General features: G+C 48.8%; 1 protein-coding gene across 1 annotated transcript; it reads left to right on the top strand.

Moving 5' to 3' along the window:
• Positions 1-1,028: 1,028 nt before the first annotated feature.
• FRMD8 (FERM domain containing 8) lies at positions 1,029-18,385 on the top strand. Its single transcript, XM_033174890.1, is given in 12 exon segments — positions 1,029-1,133; positions 1,984-2,065; positions 3,167-3,334; positions 4,921-5,021; positions 5,591-5,650; positions 7,093-7,204; positions 7,207-7,257; positions 11,423-11,666; positions 12,109-12,232; positions 13,549-13,692; positions 14,489-14,693; positions 16,526-18,385. Coding segments are annotated over 11 exon segments (1,410 nt in total). The 5' UTR covers positions 1,029-1,133; the 3' UTR covers positions 16,645-18,385.
• The last annotated feature ends 1,977 nt before the right edge of the window (positions 18,386-20,362 follow it).

Genomic DNA, 20,362 nt, shown 5'->3' with positions numbered 1-20,362 from the left:
CAGTGTGTTTTGAAGGTCAATTCAATCCAATCATGAGGATAGGAATGAAAAATAAAACTGCAGACATCAAGATGTGATTATACAAATCTCTGGTGTGACCCAAATTTTGAATCCTGTGTCCAGTCCTGGTCACCTCACCTCAAAAAGGATACTGTATTGTAGAGTTGGAAAAGGTCGAGGGAAGGGAAACCAAAGTGATCAAGGGGGTGGAATATCCCCCTATGAAGAAAGGCTGCAGCGTTTGGGAATTTTTAGTTCAGAGAAAAGGTGAGTAAAGAGAGAGAAGTTTATAATATCATGCATGAGCTGCGGAAAGTGGATACTGTACAGAGAAGTTTTGCCTCCTCTCTCATAATACTGGAATGCATTAGTCACCCAACGAAGGATCAGGACAGATAAAAGGACTTATTTATGCATCGCAGAGTTGAAGTGTGGAACTCGCTCCAGCGTGACGTGAGGCAGTGATGGCCACCAACTTGGAAGGCTTTAAGAGAGGACTGGACCAATTCATTGAGAGGCTACGCTCTGCTGGAAACCACAGAAGGGGATAGTGCTCTGTTCGAATCCTGCTTGCCCACGTGCTCCATTCTAGTGAAGAGCCTTATGGAATATCTGAAACAAGGGATACACACACGCGCGCAAAATCGGACGTGTTCCTCGCTTCACACGTTCAATCATAAACGGGCGGTGAGTGCGGAAGCCAAGGAACGAAAAAAATCCTTTGAGCTCGATGGGCGGAGACTCTTAAAGAGAGGGCAAAAAGCTGCTGCAGGCAGCTGGAGCCCCGTCTTGGAAAGCTCTTCTCTCCACGCGGCGCTCAAGCGGCTGCCCGTTCCCCAGCTACCTACCGTAATCCCCCGATTACAAGCGCGTCACAAATCACCCGAGCCAGCCTCCCGCCGTGACGTCCCCACAATTGGGGGTGGGGAAACCCCGCCGCGCTCTCTCTCGCGCGCGTGCGCAGTTTCCCTCTCCTCTCTCTTCTCCTCCCTGGTAAAATTCCTGGGTTGGCAGGAGCAGCCAATAGGCGAGTTCGGAAGGAGTGACGCCAGACGCAACGTGGGTGGTTCCCCTGTTAGAACTGCAGAACTTTCCTCCTTGCAACGAAAGCAGGAAGGAAAAGGAGGACACAGGTGAAACTGGCGGACAGGTAGGCTGCGCGCTTCCCCCGCCCCGGCTGCCGTCTCCTAGGGACTTTCTCTCTCCCCTCTGCTCTGAGTGAGCCCCCTCCCCATCTCACTTGGCCCCCACCCACCTGGGCAAGGCTCCGGCACCCTCTGTCCGGCTCACCTGGGTAGCGCAGCGCCTAGCCACGCCCCTCCGCGCTCTGGGTCCAGCGGAGCTGGGCAGGGGATTTCCTAGGACCCTGCCCCGAGAGGAGTGCAATCTCCACTTGCTGGAGACGGGAGAAAGTTGGTCGGGGTGGGGAAACAAAGGGAAAGGGCGCGGAAGTGGGTGCAGAGCCCTTCCTTCCGATTGCGGCTGGCCGCTGGGGACAGGGAGGAAGGAAAGTGTTTAGCAGTAGCACTAGAAAAAACTGGGGACGGGGGGACGGACGGACATGCAGCCTTCTGACCTCCCCCTTGCACAGGTAGGAGGGCCATCCTGAGAGGCCGCAGGACATCAAAACCTGCGCTGCATCCACAGTCGGGGAGGGGGTGTCTTTTTAACTGCACCAATTCCAGCCTGAAACGCTGGAGAGCCACTGCTGCCTGTCAGTGAAAACAGCATTGAGCTAGATGGACCAGTATAAGGCACAGGTGGGTGGGTGGAGCTGGGAATGCCACCTGCCTGTAACCCTGGAAGCCAGTCAGTGTAGCATAGCAACTGCGAACTTGCTGTGTGGTTTACCAGACACACGGTGTAAGGCACCTTCAATCCACTACGAGTCAACTTCCTCTCTTCAAGTATATCCTGCAGCTGGGATTTGAACCCGCACCCAATTCCTCACATTTCAGATGTGCACCTGCTTTGTCTCTGCAGATGGAGGGGGACCGGCTCGGCGTACCCCAAAGCACAGAGGACCACTCCCAGCGGAGCAGCATCTCTTCCGCAGGACCCCGAAGTGAGTGAGAAGGGGGAGAGGCCAAAGAAAGGGCCTAGAAAGGGGGTGGGTAGGCACCTCAGGGGGTTTCTCGAACCTCATACACCAGATGCTGGGAGGGAACAGGGCTGAGCAGGGTTGGGGTTTGTGGTTGTGGGATAAACCCTCAAGATCTTCAAGGTCCTGCCTTTTGCTTGATAGGCCACATTGTTCCGTGGGTGGTAGGGAGCAGGGCATGTCAAATTCTTCAGCTTTCAAATTCCAAAAAATGAGGCGACCTAAAAAGTTGTAACGTGACTTGGGAATTCAAAATATATTTTGGTTAAAGTAATATAATTTAGTTTTGCTTGGTAGTTAAAATGTGTGTAAAATTGCATAGAAATCATTAAAAATGATTGGCAAGTACTTGCCAATATTTATTACTTTTTATTATTTAGCATTACCTGACATTTTAAAAGACAGCTATTTGAAACATTCAAATAATAATTGAAATTGGCAATAAGCTAAAAACATTACATGTCAGCCTTCTACATACCTGGGTAGGTTTGCCCAAAAAAAATAAAAAATGGAGACAGTAATGCTTCTGAAAAGCAGTTGCTGAAAACCACAGGAGGGGAGGGGGGGCTCTTGTGCTCAAGTTCTGCTTGCCGGTTTCCCATTGGGGTACCTGGTTCGCCGCTATAAGAAGCGGATGCTGTAATAGATGGGCCCCCTTTGGCCTGATCCAGCAGGCTCTCCTTATTTACTTAAAATGTTCTCAGCAGGTGCCGAAAAGAATACAATGATGTCATTCGGCAGGGAGTTCCAAAGTTCAGGTGCTGCCACACTAAAATATCTGTTTCTTAACAAATACAGAGCAGGTATTATCTGGCAAATCAAAGCGGCCAAGTGGACGCATGTGTGGTCAAGCAGTCTGGTTTCGATGCCAGCACGGAATGCTTTGAGACCTGACTGCATCAGGTTCCTTCATCTGAAAAGTGATGGAGATTGTTGGTTTTGGGGTCTCTTGCGTCGTTTGCACGGAAAACGGGGTGGGAGTTTAGCAGGAATCTGGATCTCCTGTGACCTCTGCTCAGTTGCAAGATATGTGCTGGTGTCCCAATCCTCCTTCTCTTGTCCCAGACCTGGACGTCCTGGTGTACCTGATCGATGACACGGTGGTTCGGCTAACAGTGGACAACCTGCCGTCAGTCACAGCCCACGAGCTCCATCGGATTGTCTTGGAAACCCTAAGGTTGCCTGAGGGGGCCCTGGAGTTATTTTCTCTGTGGCTGGTTTCACCCTTTCTTGGTAAGGCTCTGAGGCTCCTTTCTAAACGAGCCCTTAACTCTGTCGCTGCTCCTAGCTCCCCAGAGCGTGTGCAAAGTGCCTTCCTCTCGCACCCACCTTCTCATGTTCCTTAACCCCAGAAGAAAGTGCACCTGAGCATGTGTAGAGTGCCTTTCCCATGGGTGAACTGCTGGTTCCTGGCACTTCACAAACTGATTGCAGGATGTAAGCTGCAAATCTGCTTTTGAGAGCTCCTGCACCTGAGTCGATGACAAAGGTGTGAGTCAAGCGAGTCCCAGGTTCGAAAGTTGCTTGTGGCAGGAGACCCCAAGGTTGCTTTGAGCAATCTACCATTCTCTCAGCCTAAGCCAACATCTGGGCTTAGGTGCTAAACTTGCTGACCTAACTTCAGCAACCATGGATACATATTTTTCTTTGGAACTTCCCTCCAAAAACCCACACACCATTTCCCTTGTTACAGATGCATTGCTGTGTAAAAATGTGTTGCTAGTGTAATGAGCACCATACAAACCAAATTCCAGGTCCTGCTTTGGGGCTCCCTATTCGGGCATCTGGTTGTCTGCTGTGAGACTAAGATGCTGGACTAGATGGGCCCCCTTCGGCAGAAGGGCTCTTCTCATGTTTGATTATTTTTCTAAAAAAATATAGCCCTGCTGTTCATATAATCATAGAATTGCAGAGTTGGAAGGGACCCCAAAGGGTCATCCATTCCAACCCCCAGTGTTAGCCAGGCACCAGGCGCGTTTCTACAACAGGTGCGGGTCCAATTGCGACCAAATGGAGATCTCTAGATGCCAGGTTGGCGACTGGGAAAGCAAAATGTCGCTTAGAAAAGGATCTAAAATATATTCCTTGGAGCTTGCATTTGTTTTATTCTGTATTGTTTTATTTCATGTTTTAATGTGTTGCAACTGCTTTCAGATTCATTGTTTAAAATATAAAGCGGTATAGAAAAGAAAAGAAAATCATCATCATCATCACAAGCTCCACCAAGGGGGAAATGGTGTCTAAACATTCCATTGTGGTGATTAGATTATATAGCTGAGTTTCTGCAGTTCCCTGCAGTGTAGGAGTCACAGCTAACTGCATTGGTGTCTCAAAATAGTTTACAGAATATACAAAATTTAGAACTCAAATTAAGCAACAGAGATGAAAACATCTGAGCAGCATACACGGTGCAAAAGGCTTGCTGGAATGTTCACTTGTTTTAGCCAGGTGTCTTAAACTTAGCAGGGATGGTGCCTGCTTGATTTCTAGTGGCAGGGAGTTCCATAGAATTGGGCCCCAAAACAGAGACAAAATAGGAAGCGCATGAAAACACTTTATCCAAATGGGGGTCATAGAGTGTGGAATGGGCTGATGACACTGTGTTTCCTCTTGTTATCAAGTGAGCTTTGCCAGCTCGGGGAACGACCCAGCACTGTTCTTGCAAATGGTCTCAGTGAGATGAGATTGAAGGGTCCAAGCAGTCTCTGAGGCACTCTGAGGGCTTTGGAAATTAATGCTTTAGCCTTTAGCCTTCCCTTTGGCTGGAGAGGTGAGTCTCTAGGGAGCCTGCTGAGTGCCCCCCTCTCTTATCTTGGCAGAACTGCAGCTGAAGCCCAAACACCAGCCCTACAAGGTCTGCCGTCAGTGGCAGGACCTCCTCTTCCGCTTCACCAGCTGCTCCAAGGATGAGATCTTCGAAGGTGTGGATGTGAGCAAAATTCCCTCCTCCGGCAACCAAAGCTGCTGGCCTCCTCCTACTCTTCTGCTGCAACCGGGCAGAGAGTTTGGGGGCCTGCTGGCTGCAGCCTCCCTTCCTAGAGGGGAGGGATGCCTAGCTGGGCAAGCCGGGCCCAATCTGCACAGTAGTTCTGGAGGCTGTTGGGGACGTGGGGTGGGGTCCCTTCTGTGGCAGCCTGCCTGGCAATGCCATGGGCGGGTATGGCTTCCCCTGGGAGCAGCCAGCACTGCAGGGTTCTCGCGACTCACAGCTTTCTGGGGCTGCTGGTTGTTTATCGGTGCCTGCAGGAGAGGCTGCTTTGCTTTTGACGTGCCCCAATATAGCCAAATTCTTGAGCTGCAGCTGGTCTCCTGCTTCTTTTAATTAGACAAATTCGTGGAGGGCAGAATTATGCTCGTGCCTTCTACTGCTGGAGGCAACAGTGTTTCTGAATCCCAGGTTGCTGGAAACCCTGGGAGGTGGAGAGTTGCTGCTGTTGCCACTGGCCTCATCCAGCAGCACAGTTCTTAGGTTCTCTTTCTCCTCTGCACGATGAGCCATCACTGCAATTCCGAAGGAACATCTTTTTCCCAAAGAAGAAGGAGGCCCAGGTGAGTTCTCCCAATGGTATCCTCTAATTGCATAGTATTCTTTACTCTCTAGGTAGTGCCATTGATCTGCACAGTACAGTGGTACCCCGCTAGACGAATGCCTCGCAAGACGAAAAACTCGCTAGACGAAGGCATTCGTCTAGCGGAAGGCTGCCCCGCAAGACGAAAAAGTCTATGGGGCTGCCTCGCAAGACGAAAAATTTTCGTCTTTTTTTTTTTTTTCGTTTTGCGGAGCGCGGCTGTCATTGCCGCTCCGCAAGACGAAAAACCCGCTAGACGAAAATTTTCGCAGAACGAATTATTTTCGTCTAGCGGGGCACCACTGTACGACAGATTCATGAAGGAGAGGTCTATTGACTGTGCTCTGGCCTCTGCAGTTGGAAGCAGCAGTGCTTCTGAATAACAGTTGCTAGAAACCCCAGGACGGGAGAGTGTTGCTCAATGTTCTCGCATCCTGCTTGAGAATTTCATCTTTGAGGCATTGGCTTGGTGCGACGAACCTCCCCTTCAGACTCTCCCCTTGTTACTAAGTGAATTTTTATTCAGGTGTTCTGGGTCAAATTACCATGCACCCCACCTGTCCCTCTGAGTTCCGTCTGTTTTTACCTTTCCCTTTGATTAATAAACTGGGAACTTCTTAGTAACGGGAGTTTTCCTGTCCAGCAGCCGTGGCCCGGTTATATCCACTGCTCTGGGCTTCGGGGTTAAACCACTCCTTTGTCTACAGTTCGGGGTCTCTCTTCATTAGATCCCCTCACTATATCAGTTGGCTAAGCCCTCTTAGCAACTCTGTGGCAATACTAGGTTTTCCGCCGCTAGCCCCTCCTGAGGGAACTCTAAGACACAAACTTATCGCCTTTCAGGTTGGTTTTGCCCTTTTCCTGAGTTCCCCTCCTCAAGGCTTATATACCCTCGCTGGACCAAAAGAACGACAATATTTCCTTGGGCTCAACAACAAGATATCTTTATTTATTACAGAGCATAACGGTTTCAGTATAGGTTCATAAGCTTAGTTTCTTAACAGTGTAGATTCTTCTTTTCCATCAACATAAACACATCTTCAACAATCCTAACCTAACCTAAACCTAACCTCGCCCCACACCCCTCCTTCTTCAGTCACCACTCTCCAACCCTCTCACACACACACCTCTCTAACGGCTGCTCCCTCCTTTTAAATAGTGGAATGTCCCGCCTCCAAGGGGTATCTGCCACTCAAACTGGGGAGCCCATAACTCCTATAAACCTCGTGGGTCTCTGAACAGCCCCTAACTTAGATCTGATTCATTACACTTGGCCACTGTGAGAACAGGAATGTTGGATCAGATGGGCCACTGGCCTGATCCTGCAGCCTCTTCTTACATTCTCTGCCCCTTCCCCTGTTTGGCTTTTGAATCTGCTTGCTGTCTGTGTGCCTATCCTCTTCCTCATCTTCCCGTCTCAAGATCCAGGATGAAGCTGTCCTGCGTCTCTTGTATGAGAAGCTAAGTACAACATCCTGGAAGGGCGGGTACCCTTGTGACCTGGCGGACTGCGAGGTGCTGGGAGCCTTGGTTTGCGGGTGAACTTGGGGCGCTACGATCCGGAGCAGCACACGCCAGTTTCTTGAAGTAAGTGGACACAGCTGTGGGGCTGAGATCTGTGGGGTGCTCAGCTCTGAATGGGAGGCGGCATTGGGCCTGTGTAAGGTGGGGCTGGGGGAGGCAAATAGGAGGGGCTCTGAAGGGCTCTTGAGGCATCAGAAATGGCCAGATAATAGAAGGAGGGTGCAATATTTGCAAACGCCTAAAATGTTGCATGTGCATGAATTGGCAAGTGGATAGCGATGGTTAAGGATAATAAGTTTTAAAACAACAAAAATTGTAATATAAGGTTAATCGGAGGAAGCAATGTGAACAACTAGGAAAAACACAGCAGCACACTAGAGGAAACTTTGGGCACATCAAGCATTGGAAACATTTTTGGGGGGTGAGTATTAAATTGTCTTACTTTGTGGTCTGATCTGGTAGAATTTGGAGAATCACTAAAAGGGTTAGGCAAAAAAAAAGGGAGGAGGTAGCACAATCAACCCCCGTGAGTGGTGTGGACGGTAAGGAAAGGTGTGTGGGGAGACATTCCAACCGCAGCAATGGAATCCCTAGGGTTAGATGGAACCCAAATGCAAGTTGAAGGAAGACAGCTCACACCCTGTCCCCAAGTGGAGGGAGGGCAAGCTGGGGGGCTGGGAGTAGGTGAAAGGGGGCCAGTGAAGGACCCAAGAGCACTCAAAAGACTACCATGCACACCATATGTTGAAAACGCATTTAATGCACATTCCCCCCCCAAAAAAAAGAGAAGAAGAATGGGAACTGTAGTTTGCTCCCCCCCGAGCTTCAGTCTCAGCCATGCTTAACAAACTACAATTCCCAGGATTCTTTGGGGGGAGTCATGTGGCTTAATGTATGTTGTGTATACAGTCACACTTTTCTGAGAAGAAGAGGTCGGCCGTCAACTTTAGTGAGCTAGCACTAGTGGCCTTCACAACTCCAGGTGAAACTATTCCACTATATAATATTCATTACACAAGTTGGAATTGAGAACAAAATAATCATAATTAAAAATATAATCCATTTTAATTAAAATCCCTAATTTATACTTGTCTAAAAAGATCTGTTGTCTGCTTAGAAGTCCCTCTGCTGACTTGCTCTGATCCTTTCCAGTTTTTTTTCACTCTGTTCCGTAGGGTCCCAAAAGGGTAGAAATCTAATTAAGAAGCCGGTGATTTCTTGATCAGACAGGCTGTTAATTCAAAAGAAACGTGTCTTTAGAATTTTTGCCTCCGGCCCATCGTTTAAGGGACATTTTCATTGCCTAATGAATTGGCGTCCCCCGTTGGCTGATTCAAACACGATCCATTGGGAGCCGGGAACCTGTTTTTGTGTCTGTCGCCTAACATGGCCAAAAATCTTAGTGTGGTATGTCTGAAGAAAATGTGACTTGTCTCCAGGCACCTTTGAAGTAGTTGCTTGCCTTGTAATTTCATAGCGAAGCTATGTGGACCATTCTTGTTGACCTGGCACTCTAGAACAGGGGTAGCTGGTGAAAGCACCCTCCATTCCCCGTGGACTAAAACTCCCATCATCCCGGCCATGCTGTTTGGGACTGATGGGGAGTTTAGTCCAGCATCATCTGCAGGGCACAATGCTCTCTTCGCCTACTCAAGAGTACTTGCTGTGCTTTCCTCTCAACCTTATTGTTTTTAAGAGGAAGCTAGTGATGGATGATCTCAGCTGCCTTCCTTGGTGCACAATAAACTCTTGTTTACCAATTACTCTGTCACAAACCATTTTGGGGTTTCGTTTTTTGGTCTTGGGGGACGAGTAGAGGAAGTGGGAGCTTTGCAGCCTGTTCTTCAGGATGCCCATGGGGGGGGGACTGAGCTGGAGGCCTCTTAACATTTGAATCTTGTTTGTGGGCTGCAATGTTGCCAGGACAAGGGGGACATTAGCAGTGCTTTGCACGGATAGACATGGGGATTGCGGGCTGCCCTCAGCACCAGCTGCTATTTAAGTTGCAATAATGCTGTGTGTTTGTGGTTGTGTCCATCTGAGCATGGACTTGTGATGAAAGAGCCCTCTCCTGCTGGTCCTGTGCTCCGGCTGAGCACAGCAGCCCAGCCCACCCACAGCCCCAAAAGCATGGTTTCAAGCATGGCTACTACAAGCAGGCTGCTCTTGGCCTCCAGACTCTTCACAAGCCTTAAGAAAGGAGAGTGTGTGTGTGCGCGCCTCTGAGACATAGCATCCATTTTGTGTGCCAAAGATCCCAGGTTCAATCCCTGGCCTGTGCATCACTTGTGGGAGATGTCCATGGGTGTCATGTGGGTGGCCCAAATGATCCTGCGGGTGGAACAGAACCCCTACCGAGAAAGGGTTTCGGACTTCTTACTTTAGATAAAAGGCAGGCAAGAGGCGACTTGATAGAAGTTTATAAAATGATGCCTGGATAGAGAAGATTTTCTTCCTCTCTCTTAACTCCTGGACATCCAGCAAAGCTGAATGTTGGAAGGATCAGGACTTACTGTATTTATGCATCGTGCAGTTAAACTATGGAACTCAATGCTGCATGAGGCAGTAATGGCCACCAGCTTGGATGACTTTTAAAGAGGATTACACAAATGAATGGAGAGGGATGTCAAATGCTACTAGCCAGGATGGCTATGCTGGGCCTCCACAGACCGAGGCAGCAATGCTTCTGAATACCAGTTGCTGGAAGCCACAGGAGGGGAGGATCCTCTTGTGCTCGGTTCCCACTTGTGGGTTTTGCATAGGGGCATTTGGCTGTACACTATGAGAACAGGATGCTGGACTAGATGGGCCCTGGGACTTATCCAGCAGGCTCTTATTAAGTTATGGTCCAACCACAGGAAGGGCTTGCAGCTGATTCAGCCCCATACGAGCGAAATGCGAGGCCGGCTGGCCAGCACATGCATTGCTCTTTGCTCTGTACTATTTCTTGGTGACCTTTGTGGCACGGGTGCATTTTGAACTCTGCATCCTGATTGGAGAGGGGGCTTGGTGGACTGGCGCTGGCAGCTGCTAAGGCCATCTTACCCTTGAGGAATGCCAGCCCAGCTGTACAAATTGCGACCTGCACAATCTCCCATTGTCCCTTCTGGGAAGTGCATGGGAGAGAGTCGCCAAAGGGTATTCCGTGGGCGGATGTTTCCAAATAGTTCGTCAGCTGCCAGGAACTGCCCACTGGCCTCATGGCTCGGAGGGGGAGAAGGCAGGGGAGATGCCCATGGTCAGGGGCTGTGAGAAGAGAAGGAAGCAGAAGGCTTGGAGTGTGTTCACATGAGAACTGTGGGATAATGATGCAAACAGAGACCTTTTTCCAGCTGGAGGGCCGCATTCCTTCATGGGCAGCCTTCTGGGGGCCGCATGCCCATGGATGTGGCCAGATGTGGAAGTGGCTTTCTACAGTAGTTTGCATTCTAGCAACCCAAATGTCAGAGGCTTCTACACTTCTGCATATGCACAGCTCTTTCCCAACTCAGGCAAGCAGGAGGCATTCAGAATGGGCCTGTCCAGGGGTAGATTACTTTTGGTCTGAGGTTCTTACCTGTCCCAGTTTTGTATTGGCAAAGTCCACTGGTCTTGAGGACCTCCCTGCCCCGAATGCATCTGAGCATATTTCATAATGGGCATTGGTTTAGCGTGCATATCTGTTTAGGGCATCTGAAGGGCTTACATTAACTTACATAGTTTTAATTGGATTTTACATTATTTTTATTGTTTTGTAAAATTTAACATACCGCTTGATTGTAAAAACAACCCTCAAAGCACTTTACCCAAAGGATAAAACAATAAAATCATTGCTAGACATTTGAGAAGTTATAACAGTAGGCTAAAAATGAATTGTGAATAAATGTGCAATTAATTGTTAACTCTTTTAAATTTTATTGTGTGATTGTCTTCCTTAGTGTGTCATGCAAACTGCTATTGTGAACAATGCTTTTTATAGGTATTCCTATACTGTATCAAAAAGAGTTTTAATGCTTGGTGTTTTGTTAGAATCACCAGATGGGCAGGGTACTATTATTATTATTATTATTATTATTATTATTAATTTAATTAATTAATATTATATGGGGTGGGGGCACTGGGAATGAGTTTATAGAACCACTGTTTTAGAGTGGCCCCTCATGAGGAAAACCCTGTAGGGCTGTAACCTGCACCCTACAGAGCTTTGTGGGGGGCAGAGGGAGCTATGCCTTACCCTGTGCTGAATGAGCTTTTTCCTCCCACCTCAGAGAGAGGCTGGACTCTTTCCTGCCTTCCCACCTTTGCCGAAGAGGCCACAGACTCCTCTCGTCCCTGTGGAAGCGAGGCAGTGCCCACTCGCCTGCAGACGAACAGGGCCTGCTGCGAGCTTTCCGGGAGTTGCCTGAAGAGGAGGAGGCCTGCGAGGACCGGGCTGCCCTGCGCAAGCTTTACCACTCCTACCTGCAGAAGTGCCACGAACTGCCTCATTACGGGTGAGTCTGGTGGATTGGTGGTTGTGGGAATGGGAGTGGGGATGCGGAATGGGCAACCGGGATGCCAGCATGACAAACCACAGGGTGGTTTCTGTCAGGGTGCCCTGGCCTTGCTGGCTGCCATGTTCATGGGCTGTCTGCGCGTTCTCTGCCTGCTGAACAGCATCCTGTTCTTGCAGCAGCCAAATGCCCCTAAGAACCAGTGAATCCAGATAGACTGCCTTTGGACCTGGAGGTTCCACGAGGGCATAAGAAGAGCCCGGCTGCTGGATCGGGTCAAGGGAGGCACGTCTAGTCTAGCATCCCGTTCCCACAGTGGCTAACCCAGATGTCCCAATGGGAAGTTCTTAAGCAACCAGGACCTGATCACACCAGCCCTCCTGTCTGTGCTTGAGATTCCCCACTTGCAATTCTCTCTTTGTTTTCCTTCCCTCCCTTCAAGATGTGCCTTTTTCTATGGGGAAATTGACAAGCCCGCCCAGGGCCTGCTGCATCGGGGAGGGCGCAAGGCGGTAGTGGTTGCCATCAGCCTGGAGGGCGTCTCCATCATCGACAGCAAGGAGAAGGTAAACTCAAAAGATTCCTGCATTGCAGGGGGTTAGGCTAGATGACCCTGGGGGTCCCTTCCAGCTCTATGATTCTATGAACTTTACAATTCTGTGATTTTAGGTCAGGGGTGAGCCAGTTCTCCTCTCACTGGGGCCTGCGCTCTTTCTCTCAGGACCAGGGCTGATTTTGTGAGCTAAGCCCTCTGCAGCTCTCCAGGCCCCAGAGCCCCTTCCTGCTTCGTGGCCTGGGCTGTTTTGCAGAATTTGCAATATGGAGGAGGGGTGAGGGACTTGTTGGAAAAGGAAGAAGTGGTGCCTTGGGGCCCTTCCCTTCCCTTCCTTATTTATTTATTAACCAAAAAATGGGTGTGTGTGTGTGAAAAGAAATAAAGCAAAAATTTGGAGATCTAGACTATGGAGCATCACAGCCTGGAAGGTCAAAAATGTCCAACACTGTTCCCAAAGGAATCATAAAGTATTAACTCATACAAAAGTTCCTTTACAAAAAAAGGAAGACTTTTTTTTAAGTATTCTCAATCCTGTGAGTTCCATCATCATTGAAATAAAAGGTTCTGCATAATCTTAAAGGAGCCAGATGTTTGCATATACTGGTATCACTGAACAAATGTGAGGTGCCTCTATATTTGTATAAGAAATAAAATACTTTAGATACCGGTACTTTCAGTTTAAAGAGATACCTTTTCAGTAAGCGGTGTGTTGGGGGGTCCTTTTCCTGTTCTTAAAGAGTCCAGGTGCCCAGTCTTGGGGAAGTGTGTTCTTTTGAGCCAATAATACAGTGGTACCTCGGTTTAAGAACAGTCAGGTTTTAAGAACGATTTGGTTTACAAACTCCGCAAAACCGGAAATAGTGTCTTGGTTTGAGAACTTTACCTCTGTCTAAGAACGGAATCCGAATGGTGGAAGGGCACCGGCGGCGGGAGGCCTCATTCAGGAAAGCGCACCTCGGTTTAAGAACGGTTTCAGTTTAAGAACGGACTTCTGGAACGGTTTAAGTTCATAAACCGAGGTACCACTGTAATACTAATTAATACTAATTTTATTATTTATACCCTGCCCAACTGGCTGGGTTTCCCCAAGCACTCTCGGCACCTTACAGCATATCTAAAAAGATAATGAAAACATCAAGCATTAAAAACCTCCCAGTATAGGGCTGCCCTCAGATGTCTTCAAAAAGTTGTGTAATTCTTTATTTACTTGACATTTGAAGGGAGGGTGTTCCACAGGGAGGGACACACACACACACACACACACACACACACACACTTGCACCCCTTGCACACTAACCGTCTTTTCTGTACACCCCTTCCCGGCAGCACATCTTGCTTGGCCTGGCCTTCCAGGAGCTGTCCTGGGACCACACTTTCCCCAACGAGGAAGAGCACATCCTTTGGCTGGAGTTTGATGGGGAGAACGAGGGCACGCCCGTCAACAAACTCCTGAAGATCTACTCCAAGCAGGTAAGAACCTAAGAAGACCCCGCAGGACCAGGCCAGTGGCCCGCATCCTCTTCTTGCAGTGGCCAATCAGATGCCTCTTTTGGGAAACCTGCAAGCGGGATTCGAACACGAGCCCTCTCCCCTCCTGTGCTTTCCAGCAGCTGGTATTCAGAAGCATTGCTGTGCTCATGCATGCATGAATAACTAGCAAGCACCAAACCCTTATTTGGAAGAGCAACACTTTTTTATCTTCTTAGTATTTAACACAATGAAACAAAATAAGTGACGTGCTGACTTTCCAGCAATGATCCTCCACAAAATGTCTGGCCACAGAAGCAATTCTCACTTTGCATGGAGAATTTAGCCCATCTCTTCCGGGTTAAGAGATGCCTCGTCTTGGGGCCCAGCTTGTAAGAATATAAGGTGCCCCAAGACTTTCATAAGGAAAGCAGCTGTGTTTTTAAATGTATTTATTTATTGTACTTTTTATTCTGCCTTTCCTCCAAGGAGCTCAAGATGGCATAGCCCCCACCTTGTCCTCCTCACAACAACCCTGCGAGGAAGATAAAGCCAAGAGGAAATATAAATAATTATATAATATTACTAACTTCAAATAGTGACTGGCCCAAGGTCATTCAGTGAGCTTTGCGAGTAGGACTTCTTGTTTTAATTGTGCGCAGAGCCATGCACATTGATGGCACTATATAATTCAATGCTAACAATAATGACCAAGTAGGGATTTGAACTCAGGTCTCCCAGGCCCTAGCCCAACACTCTTAACCGCTGCAGTTAGCTGGTGCTCCTTCCTTCCCTCCAGGCTGAACTCATGAGCGGCCTGATAGAGTATTGCATTGAGCTGAACACGGCTGCCGAGGGGGGAGCTCTGGACCCCAGCGCTGCATCCTCCTCCTCTGCGTCCCAGAGCCCCCCAACTGGCAGGCGGCACCCCAAGCTCCAGCGGCAGAACAGCGTCCTCTGCAGCCGGATCCAGCATCTTTCAACCATAGACTACGTTGAGGATGGTAAGTTGGCAAAAGGGGGGAGCCGGGGTGGGTGCCAGATGCGGAAGGTTGTGTGGTTGAGAGGGCAGGAGGCAATGCGGCCTATGTTAGGGGTGGGGGGTGTTAAGTTATTTTTTGTGGGGTCTTTCGGCTTCCCAGGGGTAGATTGCGGTTGACCACTGTGGGAAACAACAGAGAGAGCCTGTGGCCTTCCAGGTACAGACGTACCTTGGTTGTCAAACGCCCTGGAACTCAGACATTTTGGCTCCCAAACACCGCAAACCTGGAAGAGATTGTTCCAGTTTGCAAATGTTCTTTTGGAACCCGAATGTCCGACGGGGCTTCCGCAGCTTCTGATTGGCTGCAGGAGCTTCCTGCAGCCAATCAGAAGCCACAATTTGGTTTTTCGAACGTTTTGGAAGTCGAACAGACTTCCGGAACGGATTCCATTAGACTGCCAAGGTACAACTGTACTACGTTATTTTGATGCCGTCTTTTGACTCCCCAAAAAAGCCCCCTCCCCAGGCGTCTCGCAAACATATCTCAGGGGGCGGATGTCGCAGAACCACAGCTTCCAGCATCCCTCACCGATTGCCCCACCAGGCTGGGGGTGCTGAGAGCAGGAGCCCAACAGCAGCGTTATGAGAAGGATTGGAAAAACGAAACTGGCAAATATCACAATGCGTATACACAAGCCTCTGTTGTGACTCTTTTGGAGCTCGGTGTGCAGTTCCGGTTGCCTCGTCACAAAGAACTGAGGGGGAAAGGGGCGACAAAATTGATCGAACAGCTGGAGCAGCTGCCGTTGCAATTTTCTTTTGTTGCATTTATATCACACCTTATTCTGCAAGAAGCTCAAGGTGGCACAGAGGGTTCTCCCCTCCTCATCTAATCCCCACCACAACCCAGTAAGGGAGGCTAAACTGAGAGAGGCAGGGACACCCTGTAAGCTGCATGGCCAAGTGGGGATTTGAGCTATGGACTCCCGGGTCCTAGTTTGCCAGACTATTGCACTACACCACAGGGGCTCAGGTGGACAGCGCTTTGGGCTGTTTGGCTTAGGAAAAAAGTCAGGTGGGAACATGATAAGAGGTGTTTAAAACCATGCATGATATGGAAGAGGTGACTAGAGAGGGTTTTTCTTCTTCTTTCTCAGTCTCTTAAGAGTGCTGTGAAAAGTAAGGGAGGGGTAGGAGACTTTGCCTGTACCCAGGGACCAAGCACTTCTACACAAAGTTCACAGTTTGTAACGCAATATGGCATGGAAATAAATAAAATAAAGACCAAAGTGCATCGATAAAACTATGGAACCCACTCCCACAAGAAGCAGCGATGGCCCACCAACTTGGATGGCTTTAAACGGGGATGAGGCAAATTCATGGAGCTGTAGACAGCCTCCAGGACCAGAAGCCCCCTGTCCCTGGGTGCCAGTGGCTTGGAATTGCAAAGAGCAGGAGAGGGGGCCTGTTCGACTCATGTCCTGCTTCTTGGGCTTCCCAGGGTCGGGGTGCTGGGCTAGGTGTACCAGTTCCCCACCCCTGTTCTATTCAATTGTCAGATTAAACCCCTGATTTGATGACTGTTGGTCGAACCAGAGAAACAGAGCCTCCAAGCATAGGGGCAGTCTACCTCGGATTGCTGAGTCCTTGGAATAAGGAACTCTGAAGAGGGTTGTCACTTCACTGCTCTGCTTGAGTAAAACGCGGTGCTGGACTAGAGGGAAGTACATATTTTTAACGACACCCCCCCCCGGCAAGGCTCCTCTTGGGGTAGGAACCATGGTTATCTTTGCACTGCCGGACCTGGACTGTACTGCCTTGCTGTTGTTGAACAGTTTCTGCTTCTCTTCCCAGGGAAAGAAATCAAGAGGGTGAAACCCCGCCGGACTACCTCATTTTTTGGCCGCCAGTTGTCCAACGCCCCCACCTCCTACTCGGCTGTCCGGGTGGCAGATAACCTGGAGCAGGGCTGACTGCCTTCAGCAGGTGTCTTTATTGGGACCAGTCGACTTGGGGCGGAAGGGGGGCAGCTAAGATGCTGGCATTCTAACCACCTTCTGGGATTGGAGCCAAACCCTCCTCCCTCCAAAGTCCCCCCCCCACACACACACCCAGACCAATACATCTCAAGTAACTTTTCTCCCCATTTCTGAGTTTGTTCTCAGTGTGCAGCAGAGGATCCAGGCAGCTGTTTGTCCTTTGATGGCTGAGTCCTGCTCTGCTTTCTCTGCAAATTGGGGGTTCTGCTGAGCATATGAGGTTCAGGGCAAGGCAGGGGGAAGAACATTGGGGACCACTGTCAGAGGGAAAGCCGAGCTCTAATCTTGCATCAGATGTCTGCTTGCCTTGATCTGCCTCTTATTCCAGCAGTTGCATCTTCAGAAACTCTTTTTGCAGACCAGATACTTGTTTCATTCATTTACTTCAAGCCCCACTACATTTTCCCTGCTCCTTACAGAGAGCCTGGTGACTGGGGAGCTACAGGAGGGGGAACATTTGAAGGAAGCAGGGCTGGGAGACACCGTTTCAGATGCAAGTCAGAGCATGTTTATTTGCAGAACAGTTTGTCTGCCTGAGATGCAGCTCCGGTGGGTGAGCTCTGTCCTAACTACACCTCCCCACACCCAGCTACAGCCCCCAATGTTGGCATTCTGAAGGGGTTTTTTGTCTGCACATCTGCACAACTTCTGCATTCATCGTAAATAACACCCCCCCCCAAAAAAAATAGGTTCCAGTTCCCTTGAAGTAGCCTGAACATAGCCATATGTTGGTACTGCTGCAAGGAAGGATTTGTGCAACACGAGGGCTCCACACATTTTATTTCTTTTTGCCTTTTACAGAAAATTTAATTTCACTCCAGAATTGTAACAGGGAATGTTATTAAGCATTTTACCTTAGCAGGCCGGGAATATTCAAAACAAAGGTGTGTTCTGAGAGATGTGAACTCTAGGGGAGAAATGTGCCATCTTTCCTTTTTTATATTTGGGTGTTTAGAAAGGCACAATTGCATTTGCAGATAGGGAACAGCTGGATCGTGATGTGTGTACACATACCCCATCGACACTTTTGGAAGCCTTCCAGAATTGGGCAAGAAATTAGTGGTGTTTAGTGCATCTATTAACTTTGAACATTCGTACTCCGTTTGAGGTTGTGCATTCACTTCTGTACTTGGGAGAAAAAACTATGTTGAACTGCTGCAAGCAACCTTGAACCCAAAGAACTTTTTTTTGTGGGTGGTGGAGGGTGGATGTCGTTAAGTCTAGAAAAGCCCTAGTTTTGCCAGTTCAGGGACTGGGAAACTTGTGGCCCTGCAGATGTTGTTGAGCCAGTGGTCAGTGCTGACGGGAGCTGGTATTGCACAGATCTCCTCACCATTTTCCTTCTCCCTAAGCCCGCAGAGCATCAGTGAGGGATGTATTTGCAGCTGGGTCCTGTCCTGTGATTGCTCCCCCCTCTGCCAGCATCTGTGCCTCTAAGGCCACTGCTGCTCTTTGTAACTTGCTCGTAGGGACCTGGGCATTGACCTAGCCACAGAAAGCACGGTAGGAGAAACCTCATCTTGCAAACGAAGTTTGGGGAAAGTGCCTTTTTTTAACTTCCAAAGAATTACTATGCAACGTGTTTTACACTAATCTTTATTTTCAGTGTGTGTTGACTCACTAACTTTGTATATAAGGATCATTTGTTTGTTGAAATAAAGATGTTGGATCTGAGTATGCGCTGCATTGTTTTAAAATATCACTTTTTTAAAAAATTCTGAGCATGTCCAGAGTATTAGGGGATAGGCTGAGCATGCTCTGTTCCTGCTAAAACTGCAGCATTGCAATGCTTGCATCAAATATATCACAATAAAGGGTGCTCTGTCCTTTTTCTCTCTATGTGCGTTTCAAGCATCCACACGTCACAACAAACTTTGCATGATTCTGCAAGCCTCTCATCCCCTAAATAATCTGCTTCTCCCTTGTCCAAATGTTGGGAGGGTAGAGGAGGGAAACTTCTCCAAGAGAGGGCAGAAGCGAGGCTTCAGTTGCTCCTACTGGGCATGCTCAGCATGCTCCCAAACACTTGGCTGGAAATGCCATTTGTAGAATTTACTGCTCATGTTCCAACCCCGCCAGGGGCCGCCACTGCTCCGCATTCCCAACAGCTGCACATTCCTACCCTCCATGTTCTGCCTAGAAGTTGCACGCCCTCTAAAATAAGTCTCCAGCCCAGGCTATTCTCAGGGTTCCCACATTTTTCTTGCCTTCTCTCTGCCCTACATGGGGCTCACGTCGTCTGCCTGGCATTAGAGCAAAGGTTTATATTTAAGCATTTAGTGCCAGGCCTACTTTAAACCTAGGAAGCTCCTTGTATTTCATTTTTGTAACCGTTTTCCTAATGCTGAGGCCTGAGGAAGTGGGGGGGGGGGACGGAACAGGGGGCAAGGAGCAAGTGTCTGTCTTGTGTGTGTGCATTTGAGCACAGGCATCCCTGATGTGGTTGAAGGGATTCGAATGAAGACTTTCCCCTCTTCCACTCCTCCACAGTTTCTTACTCTTACAGTTATCTCCCACGTTCCTCTCTCCAAGGAGCTCAGTGTGGCACACATTGCTCTCCCTCCTCATTTAATCCCTGCAACTGCAACCCTGCGACGTAGGTTAGACTGGCCCAAGGTCACCAAGTGAGCTTCATAGCTGAGCGAGGATTTGAACCTTAGTCTCTCCCAGCTCCTCGTCCAGCATCCTAACCACTAATACCCTCAGCAGCGGCAGCATTATTATTAACTACAATTATTACGTTAAACATATTTTATTGGTTTTTCCAAATGCAACAGTCACAAGTGCTGGTCTCGTTTCCAATAAGAAAAGACATTGCAAGTAGGTTGGATAGCCACCTGTCATGGATGTGTTAGTTGAGATTCCTGCATTGCAGGGAATTGGACTAGATGACCCCTGGGGTATCAACTCTATGATTCTAGGTATAAAATGATGGGAGAGTATAAAATTAGGGGAAAAGAGAACTAATTAGTTCATCCCGTCTAAGAAATCTGTTTTCGTTATTATTAGATACACTTAGGCACCTTTGAAAGAATTCCTAGTCAGCGCATGAGTTCATTACTGGCTCTGGGTGGTGGTGTTTACCCTGCTGGTCTGTTGCTTGGGAAGAGGGGATAGAAAATCTCAGGCTGGCCTTTGCTCAGCCCCCTCGCCGCACCCAGCTGTGTTTGCAATGCAGAGCTTGGATGTTGACCTTGCACAGAGGTAGGGGTGTGTCTCTGTGTGTGTGTGTTGGTTAGCAGGGGAGATGTGACGGACAAATGACAACTGCATTATGTTTGGCAATAATTCTTGTAAAGGCCACAGTGTGTACAGGACACGTTCTGGAGAAATGAGCGATGCAGCGATTTTAGTGGGAGGAACAGGCTCAAATCTGCACTCGGCCCTGGAGCTACTGGCCACGGATGGCTATGCTCTGTTCTGCCTCCACGGTTGGTGGCAGTGATGCTTCTGTATACCAGCTGCTGGAAACTGCAGTAGGGGAGAGGAATTCTGCTTGCGGGTTTCATGGCCACCATGAAAAGAGGATGTTGGACTAGGTGGGCCATTGGTCGGGTCCAGCAGGCTTTTCTCATGTGCTTACATTCTTATGAGAACTTTGGCCCAAACACTCTTAGCCTAGCCTACCTCGCAGGGTTGCTGTGAGCTCAAA

The sequence above is a fragment of the Lacerta agilis genome, chromosome 17 (assembly GCF_009819535.1).
Source record: "Lacerta agilis isolate rLacAgi1 chromosome 17, rLacAgi1.pri, whole genome shotgun sequence".
Classification (NCBI taxonomy): domain Eukaryota; kingdom Metazoa; phylum Chordata; class Lepidosauria; order Squamata; family Lacertidae; genus Lacerta; species Lacerta agilis.
Note: the sequence above shows the minus strand (reverse complement) of the source record. Positions and strands in the feature narration are given on the sequence as shown.